Raw genomic sequence first — 13,712 nt, 5'->3', positions numbered from 1 at the left:
TAGAGACCCCTGAGACAGATCTAGGGGAGTGGGATGAAACAGCTTATTTGAAGCACTGTTTTTATATATTCAGAGAAATCAATCGGTCATGTGCCCACTAAGCGTGTTTCTTCACATCTCTGCTTCCCTGCCCTCCCTGGATTACTTCCCCTTCCTCCATACTCCCCAGCTGTGGATCCTGCTGAAAGCACTTGCCTTCTCATTTTGCCTTAATCCAGGGCTCAGGCAAATAGGATGTGGCCAGACCTCACTTCAGACATGCTGCAGACTGATGTACATTTTAAGCCAAAAGGGCTGAGACTAAACGGTATATGATAAAGAGTGGCTGCTCTGGATTAAGCCGCCGGTGCTGCCTCTCCCCGGGGCATACACATCTTGTTCCCACAGTCTGCATTCAACAGCTGTTGTAAAAAGATCAGCTTTCCCCAGTGAGGACTGGTCTGTTGTCTGCCTTGCTGAGACGGTAGTTGTAGAGAGACTGAGGAGTTAGGTTACATCAGTTACTAGATGTAGAGGAGTTACATCAGTTACTAGAAAATGATTCTGGTTTCTTTGGATTCTGCTCTCAGGATAAGATCAGAACAGATTAATCCTGACCCTAAGGGACAGACTTGTTAAAAGAAAACTCTAGGCTTGAAAAATACAAAGTATGAGAATTAAGGTCCTATTTTTTAAGGGGGGCCCCCAGTGGGCTGATAAATAGTAAAAACCAAGCTTGTTGCTGGTACAGTGGTTTCCCTGGTCGTACCGCAGATGACCCAGACACACAAGCAGGTGAAGCCCCACAACCTCCTCCGGACAGCCCAGCTAGAGCCCAGGAACAAGCAGGAGCTGGACTGCTTCACTCTCAACAGGTTCATATTCTAGTACGTTCACTTTACCGATGGGGGCTGAAAAGCATGGTCACCATCTCCAAAGGGGGCTAGAAATCAGGGAAGTCTTACAGATGGAATTCTCACATGGATCAACTCCTCCATGGCCCCTGCCTCCTACCATGCTTCCTGGGATCGCACCAGGATGCGGCCGATAATTAAGAACATGATCGAAAGGCTGAAAGATAAAGGATTTCTTTGGATTTACATTCTTCTACGAAGTACAAATGATGACTACGTGAGTCAGTATATGAGAAAAGACCCTCTTCAATGAACGCTAATTATGTGTCCCAAACCTGGATCTCCCGGAAGTCACATCGCTCAGTTCAGCCTACCTTCCATTTGTGCCATCTGAAAGCTGGTCTACTTCCAGCGTAAACCCTGGGAGAGGTACAGAACCCGCCACAGTTTGTCCAACACCCTGACAGTGTTTTATTTCAAACTCTGATCCCTGCCTTGTAATTAAAAAGAAAATTCTGCCAGTCTCTGCTGCAGGAAAAACAGGTATCCAAACGTACTTTCGTTGAGACTCAGCAGCTAGAAACACAGTTTAAAAAGGGAGAAGTGGGTTCGTGGCTGTGCATATCAGCCACCCACCTGGGCCCAGCCATCAGCCGTGGTTGCCAAGGAGACAGCTGAAAACACCCAAGCAGGACAGGAGAGGACAAAGGTAGGTCTTTCTACAGCATGATGAAAAGATGACTGACTTCACAGTTCCCAGACTCCATAGCTTCTGGCCATCTCATCAGCCATGTTTCACCCCAGGAGTCATTTTTGCCATCAGGGTTGCTGAAGCTTATGGGCCTCTCCTTGTGGCTCCTCATAGTCTTCTCCAGGTTTCAGCTGGGGCCCAGGGATCATCACCGTCTGAAAGAGCAGGAAGCTGAGTTATCTACCTTCCAGGCCCATGACTTACGGAGGAGAGATTCACCCCCACCTCCTCTATGGAGGATTCCCCTTCCCTGGTGCTGCATCACCCCGTTTCTCCACTAGGAGGAGCCCAAGAGGAGTGGCTTAAGATTGCACAGCACTCTCAAATCACGACTTACCTTAAGGATGGGCTGCTTAGGGGGTGCCCATGGGGGGATGACCTTGCCATGCATTCTCCAGCTCCCATAGGGATTTACCAGATGCTTTTCAAACACAACATACTCCAGGACATCCCTGGGCACACCTTCCTGTCCATACATCAACCGGCCAAACCGGTCATAGATGGCCAGAGTCTGCAAAGATGAAAGCAAATCTGGCCTATTAGTACTCAGTTGGTTTGCTTTTTTTTTTTTTTTTTTTTCCTTTTCTATGCCACACAACCATTCTGAAACAACAATAACAAAAAATTTTAATGGGTAGAAAAAATTACCTTGGAATTCTTAATTCAGACTAAGTGATCAACTACTGACAGTTTACTCTTGGAGGGTTTTTGACTGGGGACAGGGTATAGGAAGGTGGGAGAGGGAGGATCAAGAAGGGTGGGGGAGAGTATCCTCACACCTGTCTTAGCAGAGCTAACATCCACAGTGGGAAGGGCACCCTGACAGAGCAAGGAAGACCATGGTGAACCTTTCCTTAGAGCCCACAGTCCTGGGAAACTGTACCCAGGACTCCAGAGGTAGATACCCAACCTGAGAATGAAGAAAAGTTGGGAGGAAAGCAGACTGGTGCCTCTACCTGCCGGGTGTGCATGCGGACGGTGACCTGGCCATATATGTTGCCCTGGTTCATCAGACTTGAACAGCGAACCTGAACCACCTGAGGCGGTTCTAAAGATTCTACGAAGCTCCAACGGACGGTCTTATATTTGATGTCCCAGACCATGTCCTGAGGGCAGAGGAGAAAAAATTCAACCGGGGTTTTACTTTCCTTTAGGAAAGCTGGTGCTTCTGGAATTACACACCTATTCTCACTTCCAGAGATACTACAGGCATCACCTAACATTTCCCACCAAATGCTTTCTTGTGCCTATTTTTTCTCACCTTTCCAAGTTTTTTTTAAAAAATATTTATTTGGGGGGGGCAGAGAGAGAGAGAGGAGAGAGAGGGGCCCACACAGGCTCCACACTCAGCACAGAGCCCAACTCCAGGTTCAATCCCACGACCGTGAGATGACCTGAGCTGAAATCAAGAGTCAGAGGCCTAACCGACGGAGCCACCCAGACATCCCACCGTTCCAAGTTTTGATTAATTTATTGCTCAAGTCCACCTCGAAACCACTCTTTTCATCTAAATCAACAAATCAAGACCCACCTACCTCCTCAAGGAACCTTCTCCAAATCAATGAAAAACATACTCCAAACTGCCAGTTAAAATACCCCATTACCCCTCCCTTACACTTAAAATTTTTTTCCTTAAAAAAACTTTTTTTTTTAGAGAGAGACTGTGAGCTGGGGAGAGGTGCAGAGGGACAGAGAGAGAGAACCAGAGAATCTCAAGCAGGGTCCACACTCAGCGCAGGGCCCAACTCAGGGCTCAATCCCATAACCCTAGAATCATGGGTGAGATAAAATCAAGAGTCGGATGCTCAACTGACTGAGCCACCAAAGCGCCCCAAAGATTTTATTTTACTCATTTATTTTGTTTTGAGAGAGAGCACGAGTCGGGGAAGGGCAGAAAGAGAGAGAGGGACAGAGGGTCCAAAATGCGCTCCATGCTGATAGCAGTGAGCCTGATGCGGGGATCAAACTCACAAGCCATGAGATCATGACCTGAGCCAAAGTAGACCACTCAATCCACTGAGCCACACAGGCGCCCCCCCAAAGATTTTATTTCTATGTAATCTCTATACCCAACATGGGGCTCGAACTTAACGACCCTGAGATCCAGAGTCACATGTTCTACCAACTCCAGGGGCCCCTCCCTTACACTTTTATAATCTGCTAGTTCTTGTACATGTTTCTGTTGACTGCATGTATGTTGTTTTATTCCGCCCCTTGCCTTGTATCAGTGAAGAATAGAATTTTATAGGGAATAAAGGCTAAACTGCTAAGACCAGATTAGTTATACTTGACCACAGGAAGATGAGGCTAAGTTGATTGAAACTGAAGTTCTTATTGTTCTTATTCTTGAACCACAAAGTCCCAATATTGGGAAGTCTCCCAAAGTACCTTAGCACCCTGGCTAACACAAAATGTAAGCCTCGTAAATGCTAAATCCTTTATTACACTGCAGGCGTGTGTAGGGCTGCCTAACGTGGTCCACACCCTGACCTGAGCATCCATACCCTGAGGTTTCAGTACTGCTTGCTGAGGGACTTCCTCCTACCTCATCTGCCTGGCCCTTACCAAAGTCCATGTCAAGTCAGTACCATTCAGTCAAAAAACAATGGAACCTCAGCATTTGCCTTAAACTTCCAGTACTTTCAAAATCGGCCCTTCTTAAGAACCCAAAGGTAATGTCTAGAATCTATCCATTCAGAACTCCCACAGTTCTAAAGAGGTTGAGAACCTACCGGGAAACAGTTTTCAGTTACCAAGGTATGAAGCCGGTCATGGTCTGAGCTAAAAAAGAAAGAGATACAGATCATTGGCTCTTGCTTTATGACACTGTACAAAAGCTGAAAATAGCCCTCAAAATGGAAAACAATTCCTTTTTACAAACATTCTCTGCATACATACTGTAAGCCACGTAACGTGCTAAGTTACCTGGGCACACAAAGATGAACATGATTTAAAAAAAAAAAAAAAAAAAAAAACTATCCTGGGGGGGTGCCTGGGTGGCTCAAGTTGGTTAACTGTTTGACTTCAGCTCAGGTCATGATCTTGCAGTTCGTGAGTTCAAGCCCCACATCAGGCTCTGTGCTGACAACTCAGAGCCTGGAGCCTGCTTCAGATTCTATGTCTCCCTCTCTCTCTGCCCCTCCCCTGCTCATGCTCTGTCTCTCTCTCTCAAAAATAAACATTAAAAAAAAAAAATTAAAAAATAGAATACCCTGAGATCTAATTGCAAGTTGAAGTTATGTTTGAATCTCAGGAGCAGAAACAAATTTCTCAGAAATTACTATACATCCTTAAGATGGGCAAGAGACCCTCACAGATCCATCATAAAAAAAATCAAAAGCTCCTCTCATCTTCTCTTACCTCAAACACATCATCAATACCAAATGGACTGGCCTTGCAAGTTTCACTATTCTTTTTTTTTTTTCCTTTTTTAAAGTAATCTCGGGGTACCTGGGTGGCTCAGTTAAGTGTCCAACTTCGGCTCAGATCATGATCTTGCAGTTTGTGAGTTCAAGCCCTGCATTGGGCTCTATGCTGACAGCTCGGAGCCTGGAGCCTGCTTCTGATTCTGTATCTCTCTCTCTCTGCTCCTCCCCCCACTCGCGTGCATTCTCTCTCTCTCTCTCTCTCAAAAATAAATAAACATTTAAACAAATTAGGGGCACCTGGGTGGCTCAGTCAGTTAAGCGTCCAACTTTAGCTCAGGTCATGATTTCACCGTTCATGAGTTTGAGACCCTCATGGGGCTCTGTACTAATGGCTCAGAGCCTGAAACCTGCTTCAGAGTCTGTCTTCAACTCTCTCTGCCCCTCCCCCCCCACACATGTGCGCTCTCTCTAATACAAACGTAAAACATTAAAAATGTTTTTTATAAAAAAAATTAATGTCTACACCCAATGTGGGGCTCAAACTCACAACCCTGAGATCAAGAGTCACATGCTCCTCCGACTAAGCCAATCAGATACCTCATCTCTTACACTCTTATCTGTGAACCTAACCAAAAGATAAGCATCGGTCTTTTCTGGTCCTTTCCTTCCACTCCCCTACCACCTTTGCTGCAACCACAGTGACTTGTTATGCTGATTCTATGCAGTAGGCAGCAATAGTAAGAAAACAGACAGCAAACCCCAGCTCCTGTACATACAGAATTTTAGGAGGTTCCTAACAGACAGGCTTCAAGTAAACCTAAGGTCATGCATGGATTAATGTCTTTCAGATCCACATTCATGACTTTTCCCCACAGTTTAATACCTCCTGGGAAGTTTAAGTCTTTGTTCCTTTAAAAAATCTTGTCCCTGGGGCACCTGGGTGGCTCAGTTGGTGGAGTGTCCAACTTCAGGTCTTGATCTCATGGTTTGTGGGTTTGAGCCCCATGTCAGGGTCTGTGCTGACAGCCTAGAGCCTGGAGCCTGCTTTGGATTCTGTGGCTCCCTCTCTCTATGCCCTTCCCCCACTCATGCTCTGTCTCTGTCTCAAAAATAAACATTAAAAAAAAAAATTTTTTTTAAATCTTGTCCCTAATGCTAGAATGGGATTAGTTTTATCCATGTGCTTTTGCCTCCACCTCTACTCCTAACAAAAGAAAAGATTTCAAGTCTTTTCCCCCACTGTAGCTCTAGACTAGACTAGACTGGACTAACCTGAGTTGTGGTGACAGCTACCATGACCACCAGGCCGGGCACCTCTCAATGAACTCTTCCTCCTCACTATCCTGACCTAAAAATCTTCAGTGGAAATAAATTCCCTTGTCTAAGAGTTCACTTACCATTTACGATAAAACTTACACTGAAAAATAAGAGGAAGACATCTGTTTCTAACAACACAATGGACTGAGCTCATATAAAACTACTCCCACTATAAACATCTAGAAATGTTGGGACAGAATAGAATACACACAAACATCCATACATTTTTAAACTCTCCAGCCTACTTCACAAGAAAGGTAAGTCACTAGATGCCAAAAGGAAAGAGAACTAAAACCAGAATGGAAGGAATATAACTTGACACCATGATAGCATATGGGATGATTAAAGGGATCTAGAAATAGGATCTGATGGGCACCTGGGTGGCTCAGTCAGTTAAGCATCCGACTCTTGGTTTCTGCTCAGGTCATTATCTCACAGTTCATGAGTGCAGAGTACAGAGCCTGCTTAGGATTCTCTCTTTCTTTTTCTCTGCCCCTCACCCACTCATTCTCACTCTCTCTCAAAATAAGATAAACGTTAAAAAAAACTTAAAAAAAGAAAGAAACAGGGGCACCTGGGTGGCTCAGTCGGTTAAGCATCTGACTTCGGCTCAGGTCATGATCTCATGGTTCGTGAGTTCGAGCGTCGCGTCGGGTTCTGTGCTGACAGCTCAGAGCCTGGGGCCTGTTTCAGATTCTGTGTCTCCCTCTCTCTCTCTGACCCTCCCTCATTCATGCTCTGTCTCTCTCTGTCTCAAATGTAAATAAACGTTAAAAAAAAAAAAATTAAAAAAAAAAAAAAGAAAGAAACAGGATCTGATGGCTAGGAACAGACTCTTCCTAAATCCTTGAACCCTCAAAGAACAGGAAGTTGGAACTGAGATCCCTGCACAAAGCTAGGACCCTTAAGAATCCTGCACCTGCAGCAAAGGGAGACTACAAAAATATTCACCAACTAAAGCTTCTCTCTGTCTAGGGCTGGCTGGGTACGTGTATGGGGGCGGTGGGAGCAGCTAATAAAGTCATAAGCCCACATTATGCTCAGATGTGAAGACAGAATTTATGATACCTGTATAAGAATTCCTAAGATAAGAAATTAACATTAAAAACTGGCTGGCTCGAACACACACCTAGACCTATGTACGTCACTCTAGAACTCTTCAATCAATCAATCTATATATATTTTTTTTTTTTTAAGAGAGAGCACACATACACGAGCAGGAGAGAGGGACAAAGGGAGAGAGAATCTTAACCAGGCTCCACACTCAGCACAGAGTCCAATGCGGAGCTTGATCCCTTGACCATGAGATCATGACCTAGCCCAAAATCAGCTGACTGAGTCACTCAGATACCCGGGTCACTCTAGAACTCTTAACCAAAGGAAAAAAAAAAATCTGTGCCTAGAATAACTGCTAAAAACATAACAGGTATAAAATACGAGTTCACTTACTTGTTTAGACAAAGGTGAGCTTCAATAAAAATATCCTTAGCTTTTTCAGGGAAGTCCTTTATTTTGAAATTAGGATCATGTTCTCTTATCTTCCGGACTCTGTAAAATTAAGTATAAGAATTCTTTCTTTAATGCTTATTTATTTATTTTGAGGGAAAGAGAGAGTGAGCAAGAGTGGGAGGGGCAGAGAGAGAGAGAGAATCCCAAGCAGGCTCCACGCTTTCAGTGCAGAGCCTGATGTGGGCCTTGATCTTATGAGTCGTGAGATCGTGACCTGAGCTGAAATCAAGAGTTGGATGCTTAACCAACTGAGCCACCCAGCTGCCTATTTTTTTTTTTTTTTAAGTAAGCTCTACGCCCAACTGGGGCTTGAACTCACGACCCTGAGATCAAAAACTGCATGCTCTACCAACTGAGCCAGCCAGGCACCCCAAGAATCATCTCTAAAGACTGCATACAATATCCATAACTCAAAGCTTACATTAACCTCCATTAATGTCTGTTCACTTATTCAAAAATTCTGAATGTGCCAAGCCCTATAAATTCAACCTTCTAACTCACACTTAATCATGCTAAAGAAAGACCAAGTCTTCTCAAAGTGAAATTTCAGAATTCTGGCATCAAAGAAAACATCCTATAAACACTAAGGAAGAAAACACAGGTTTCACACAAAGACTCAAGAATCAGAATAACATCAACATTAGAAATTAGAAAGACAATGAAGCAGTGCTTTTAACTGAGGAAATTATTGAGCTCAGAATTCTTTACCTGGGCAAATTATAAATGAAATAGGAGAGTAAGCAAAAGAGCTTTTCCTAGGGCACCTGGGTGACTCAGTTGGTTAAGCATCTGACTTCGGTTCAGGTCATGATCTCACGGTTCATGGGTTCAAACCCCACATTGGGCTCTGTGCTGATAGCTCAGAGCCTGGAACCTGATTCAGATTCTGTGTCTCCCTCTCTCTCTGCTACTCCCCTGCTCACACTCTGTCTCTCTCTCTCTCTCTCAAAAATAAATAAACATTAAAAAAAAAAATTAAAAGAGTTTTTCTTAGACTTGAAAGATCTCATTTATTTACCATGCCCTCTTTCTCAGGAAGCTGATGGGGAATGTGCTCCACCAACATAACAGAATAAACTATGAAAGACACACATAAGATCCAGGAAACAGGGAACACAACACAAGGGCAAGACAAAAGGAGTTATCAAGATGATGAGAAAAGTAGATCCCAAGATGTACAGTGGGCCTATAGAGCAACTGGTCCAGGAGCAACCAGTGGCTTAGTTGGTTGAGCATCTGACATAGGCTCAGGTCATGATCTCACAGTTCATGAGTTGGAAGTCTTGCATCAGGGTCTCTGCTGTCAGCACAGAAGCCACTTTGGATCCATCCTTTGTCCCCCACCCCCTCACGCTCTCCCCAAAATAAAATGAAAACATTTAATCATAATAATCATAATAATCATAATAAAGCAACCAGTCCAGACTGAAAGCAGGTAAGAAAACTCCTGGAGGGATTTCTTCTTGAAGATGAAACTGATAAATACTTAATGTTTTCAACGTATTGAGAAGAAATTTGCACAATGCGAGGTTGTGTAAGCAAATGAAGAAAAACAAACAGAAAACAAAAAAACACTCACACTTAACTCCAGAAAAGAAATATTAGGCAGGAAAAGTCATGATAATGTACTGCATGACTCAGCAGTCAACAATATTCTCATAGTTATAATAATGTAAACAGAGAATTCGGATCTAATCAAAGTGTTGAACATACTAAAGGATGAGAGACACCATAACCAACTGAAATTTATCCCTGGAATGCAAGGTTGGCTTAACATTAAAACATCCATTAACGTAACACAATATGTCAACAGACTAAAGAAGCATATATCACATGATCATCTCAACAGACAGAATAAGCATTTGACAAAATCCAACACCCACTTCACACTGTTTTCACCTGAGAGCCTTGCTTGTGCTGTTCTGTCTCCCTAGGATGCTCTTCCTTACCACACCCCTCTACCCAGCTAACTGCAAGCAATTCTTTAGGCGCCACCTTTAAATGTCATTTCCTGCGGGAAGCTTTCCCTGAGCTCCTAAACCAAGTTATCTTTCCCTGTCATATGATCCTGTAACACCCCTACTTCACCACACCTATAATTATTTAACTGTGTGTAATCAGTATTTAATGGCTGTTTTCCTCCCTTAAATGATAACTCAATGATAAAATCACATGTGTTTTGTCCATCATCATCATGGACCTTACCACAAAAGAGAGCACAGTCCCAGAGAGAAATACATGAGAGGAAACCATCGCAGTACAATTACTAGAAGTGTATAGTTACAGTTACAGTAAAGGCAGCTCCAAAAAGAGTCTGGGAAAGACGAAAAGCAGACACGATGCTCTACTCATTTTTGAGAAATGAGTTGGAGTTATCAAGTAAAGGAGGAAAAAGGCATTTTTCAGGTAAAGGAAAGAATGTGCAAAAACACAGTCATAGCACAGTACCGTCAAGGAACTGGCAATTAGTTTGGAAACGGTGAAGTTTAGGATGAGAAAAATGGAGTAAGATGACAGTAGAAAGGTTAAGCAAGAACCAGATTTACAAAAAGCCTTGAATACCACTGAAGAAGTCTGGATTTTATTACAGGTAATAAGGAAACATAAAAGAGTTTTAACAGAAAGGTGGTGTGATAAGATGTGAATTTAGAGAAGTAAATTATGGCCACATGAAGTATTAACAATGACTCAATAAGCCTGTGCACAGAAATTTATAAATGACCCTAAAGAACTTTGGAGTGACAAATATAAACGTTTCCATCCTTTCAATTAAAAGAAAGACTAAGAAGGTTTTGGCTTCTGCTCCTTAGTTAAGACCTAGCTACCTCCATAGGCCAGGTCTGTCTTCTTGACCCTTTTTGACTTTTTACTCTCTGTAGTTCCAACTCTAAGGTACTTCTCAAAGAAAGATGCTTTTATTATTACTTTAAAATTTAAAATATGTGATCAAAAAAGTGTTCTACAAACTTCTAAGTCACTCCCTAACTGATGTGACAAAAAATACCAATAAAGGTTGAGATGCTAAGAAATCAAAATGCCCATATTCTTCAACATTAACTAAATTCTATTACAGAAAAAAATACACTGTCAAGTCATCAAGGGAGTTATGTCCAACCCAGTTAACCTACAATGGCCTCGCTGGAATAAAGCAGCAACAAGAAATTTGTATTCTAATATCGATTCCCAGTTGTCTCTGACACCTACGACAATTGGGAGGTCACCTTCTTCTTCAACCGCTCACTTCTCTGTGCCAGTCCTTCCTTCGAGAGAGAGGACAAGCGAGCATCACCCTCTGGAGGAACATAGGCGTCAAAGATACCAGCTGTAATGAAAGAAGAAAACAAGGCATCAAAAGCTTAAAAAGTCATCTTGAGGTCATATAAAATTGAGAAGTATCATGGACATAAAGTAGACTTCCGTGTAGAGGGAACTATGTTACATTAGAAAAAACAGAGTAAGAGGCACCTGGGTGGCTCAGTCAGTTAAGCCTCTAACTCTTGGTTTCGGCTCAGGTCATGATCTCAGTTTGTGGGTTCAAGTCCCACATAAGGCTCCACACTGACTACGAGGAGCCTGCTTGGGATTCTCTCTCTCCCTCTGCTCCTCCCCTGCTTGCGCGCGCTCTCGCTCTCTCTTTCAAAATAAACAAACTGGGGCACCTGAGTGGCTCAGTCGGTTAAGCATGCAACTTCAGCTTAGGTCATGATCTCACAGTTCATGGGTTCGAGCCCCACGTCGGGCTCTGTGCTGACAGCTCAGAGCCTGGAGCCTGCTTCGGATTCTGTGTCTCCCTCTCTCTCTGCCCCTTCCCAACTCACGCTCGGTCTGTCTCTGACTCTCAAAAATAAATAAAAACATTAAAAAAAACCCCAAAATTAAAAGAAAAAATAAGATAATTTAAGGCTCTCAGAGCCTCAATTTCTTCTTGTACAAAATAGAGCAATTTCACCCTTGACTTCTAGGAACAGTGTGAAAACAAGATCAAAGATGACCTCATGAAATATGGTGTACATAAAGTAAATCCTTATCAGGGCTGAACTGATTTTGTAGTCAGTTAAATACAATGAATCACAGTCCAAATCATTCCACTTTCCAGAATATCTCTGACAGGAGATTTGGTCAAGGTCTCAGAAAGACCAGGCCTCACCTGTACAGGCCAGGTGCAGAGGACGCTCCAAACGCTCCGGAGGAATGACCAGTCCCGCTTTCCGGGCATGTTCTATAAACTCCTTTTCTGATTTGTATTTGGGTTCATAAGTAGGTGGTGTGAAACGTTTTTTAGTTCTCACTGGAACTACAACTGTGGACTGAGTCACCAGGACTGGCTGCAAGACAGGAAAAAGTTAGGATGAAGGTAACCTGGAAAGAAATCTATCTTGAACAAACTCTAAGCAAAGATAGAAAGGACATATTCAAAGAATGACTCAGAAACAATTATAAAGCCACATACCAGGGCAGGGACCACTTATGGGTGTCTTAACAAGAAGCCTGTCAGCAACCTTTATTAGCACTCAACATTTACTAAAGGCTTTCCCCTAGCACACGACTATGCCAAGTCCCAGGGATGCAGGGTTGATTAAAGCAAGACTTCTGCTCTCAAAGAACCTTCAATCCCATAGGAAACTTAAACATCAACCCAACACTGAAATGAGAGGAATGCTATTATTAAAGCCTAAGAAAAGTCCTGTTCTTGGCATCTCCTTTATATTTACTCAGATAACATACTGCTCATTCCACTGGGAGGCTAACTGTAAACTTTGTTCTGTCATTCTGGCTCCCAAATGATCAGTAACCTCTTTAGAGGCCAGATCTCTTTTCTCTATGACCGTGAGGTTTGTTCAGTCAGACGGACAACGGGAGACTCCCTCCTTCTCAGCTGCTGTTCAACGTAAGGTATTTATAAGAACCAAGGGGGTAGCGAGCCCAACTTCCAAATCATTACTTCTTTACCCTTTAATACCCCCCACGCCAAACAGACGCAGAACTGGAGAAAGTTCATCTCCGAGAACTTGCCCGTCTTCGTGGCCTAACCCGGGCTCGCCCCACCCCGCCACTTAGCTTAGTCGTTGGGTCGCGTCTACCTCCAACTCTTTCGTAGCTAGGTGTGACTGGTATCGCCCAAGCCCACCAACGACAAGTGCAAAGCGAGTATCCCCCTCGACTCTGTGGGCCTCATCCGGCCCCAGGAGTCCTACTCATCCAGTCCCTACCCACCTGCCGAGACCACCATCCTAAAGCTCTGGATAAACAACACAAACCCCGCAGCGTGGGGGCTGCCATTTTGTTCCCGCAAAGGCCGCTGGGATGGGGACTAGGAGTGAAGAGCCGGGGGCTGAAGAAAGGGCGCAAAGGGTGGAGCTAGCTTGGGTGTGGAATTTTCCAGGGCGCGCGCCCTCAGCCGAAGTGTGAGCGGCGCGAACGCGCACGTGCGCGTTGAGGGGAGGAGGGCAGGGGGAGAGTACAGACTGCGCGCGTGCGCACTAAGAGGCGTTGGGGGTAGGGTGGAACGCACGGCTGTCACGCGCCAGAGAGCGCCGGAGCGGGAGCTGCGCCTGCGCTCGAGGTGTTCTGGGCTCAAGGAGTTGCCGCGTTCTTGCAAGATTGGGACGTTGCTGCACCTTGTTTCCATCCCCTAAAAAAGGTGTTGCCCTTCGGAGACAAGTGTTTTTCTCTGATCACGAAAAGACCAAAAATGAATAGTTTCTGGATCTGGATCTGACCTCAATATGCTGTGTAACCTTAAACAGCCCCAGTTTTCTCAGCCTGAACCTGAAGAAAATTCTGTCAAACTAGAGATTAATGACTAGTGTGTTTATTGAACAAACATAATGACTACTGTTTATTGAAGCAAAAGACACATGTACTGACAAAGACGTTTCTTGTTGGTCCTTTCGGGAAAGAGGCACCAGTTCAATAATAACAATAGCTTATACT

General features: G+C 43.9%; 1 protein-coding gene across 3 annotated transcripts; it reads right to left on the bottom strand.

Moving 5' to 3' along the window:
• Positions 1 to 1,058: 1,058 nt before the first annotated feature.
• On the bottom strand, positions 1,059 to 13,205 carry MRPL45 (mitochondrial ribosomal protein L45). Of its 3 annotated transcripts, XM_040497326.1 has the most exons (8): positions 12,993 to 13,193; positions 11,926 to 12,103; positions 10,983 to 11,100; positions 7,719 to 7,817; positions 4,317 to 4,365; positions 2,541 to 2,690; positions 1,922 to 2,095; positions 1,059 to 1,739 (listed from the first exon to the last, which is right to left on the bottom strand). In XM_040497326.1, the coding sequence occupies exons 1-8, from the start codon at positions 13,056 to 13,058 to the stop codon at positions 1,653 to 1,655; spliced, it is 921 nt and encodes a 306-aa protein (XP_040353260.1). In that variant the 5' UTR covers positions 13,059 to 13,193; the 3' UTR covers positions 1,059 to 1,652. The 3 variants fall into 3 exon arrangements, with proteins under 3 accessions (XP_040353260.1, XP_040353262.1, XP_040353261.1); XM_040497328.1 differs by lacking the exon at positions 1,922 to 2,095 and having other exon boundaries at positions 12,993 to 13,205; XM_040497327.1 differs by lacking the exon at positions 7,719 to 7,817 and having other exon boundaries at positions 12,993 to 13,197.
• Between the last annotated feature and the right edge of the window lie 507 nt (positions 13,206 to 13,712).

The sequence above is a fragment of the Herpailurus yagouaroundi genome, unplaced genomic scaffold (genome assembly GCF_014898765.1).
Source record: "Herpailurus yagouaroundi ecotype Mexico unplaced genomic scaffold, PumYag 189, whole genome shotgun sequence".
NCBI classification, from domain to species: domain Eukaryota; kingdom Metazoa; phylum Chordata; class Mammalia; order Carnivora; family Felidae; genus Herpailurus; species Herpailurus yagouaroundi.
This window is presented reverse-complemented; position numbering and strand designations above follow the sequence as displayed.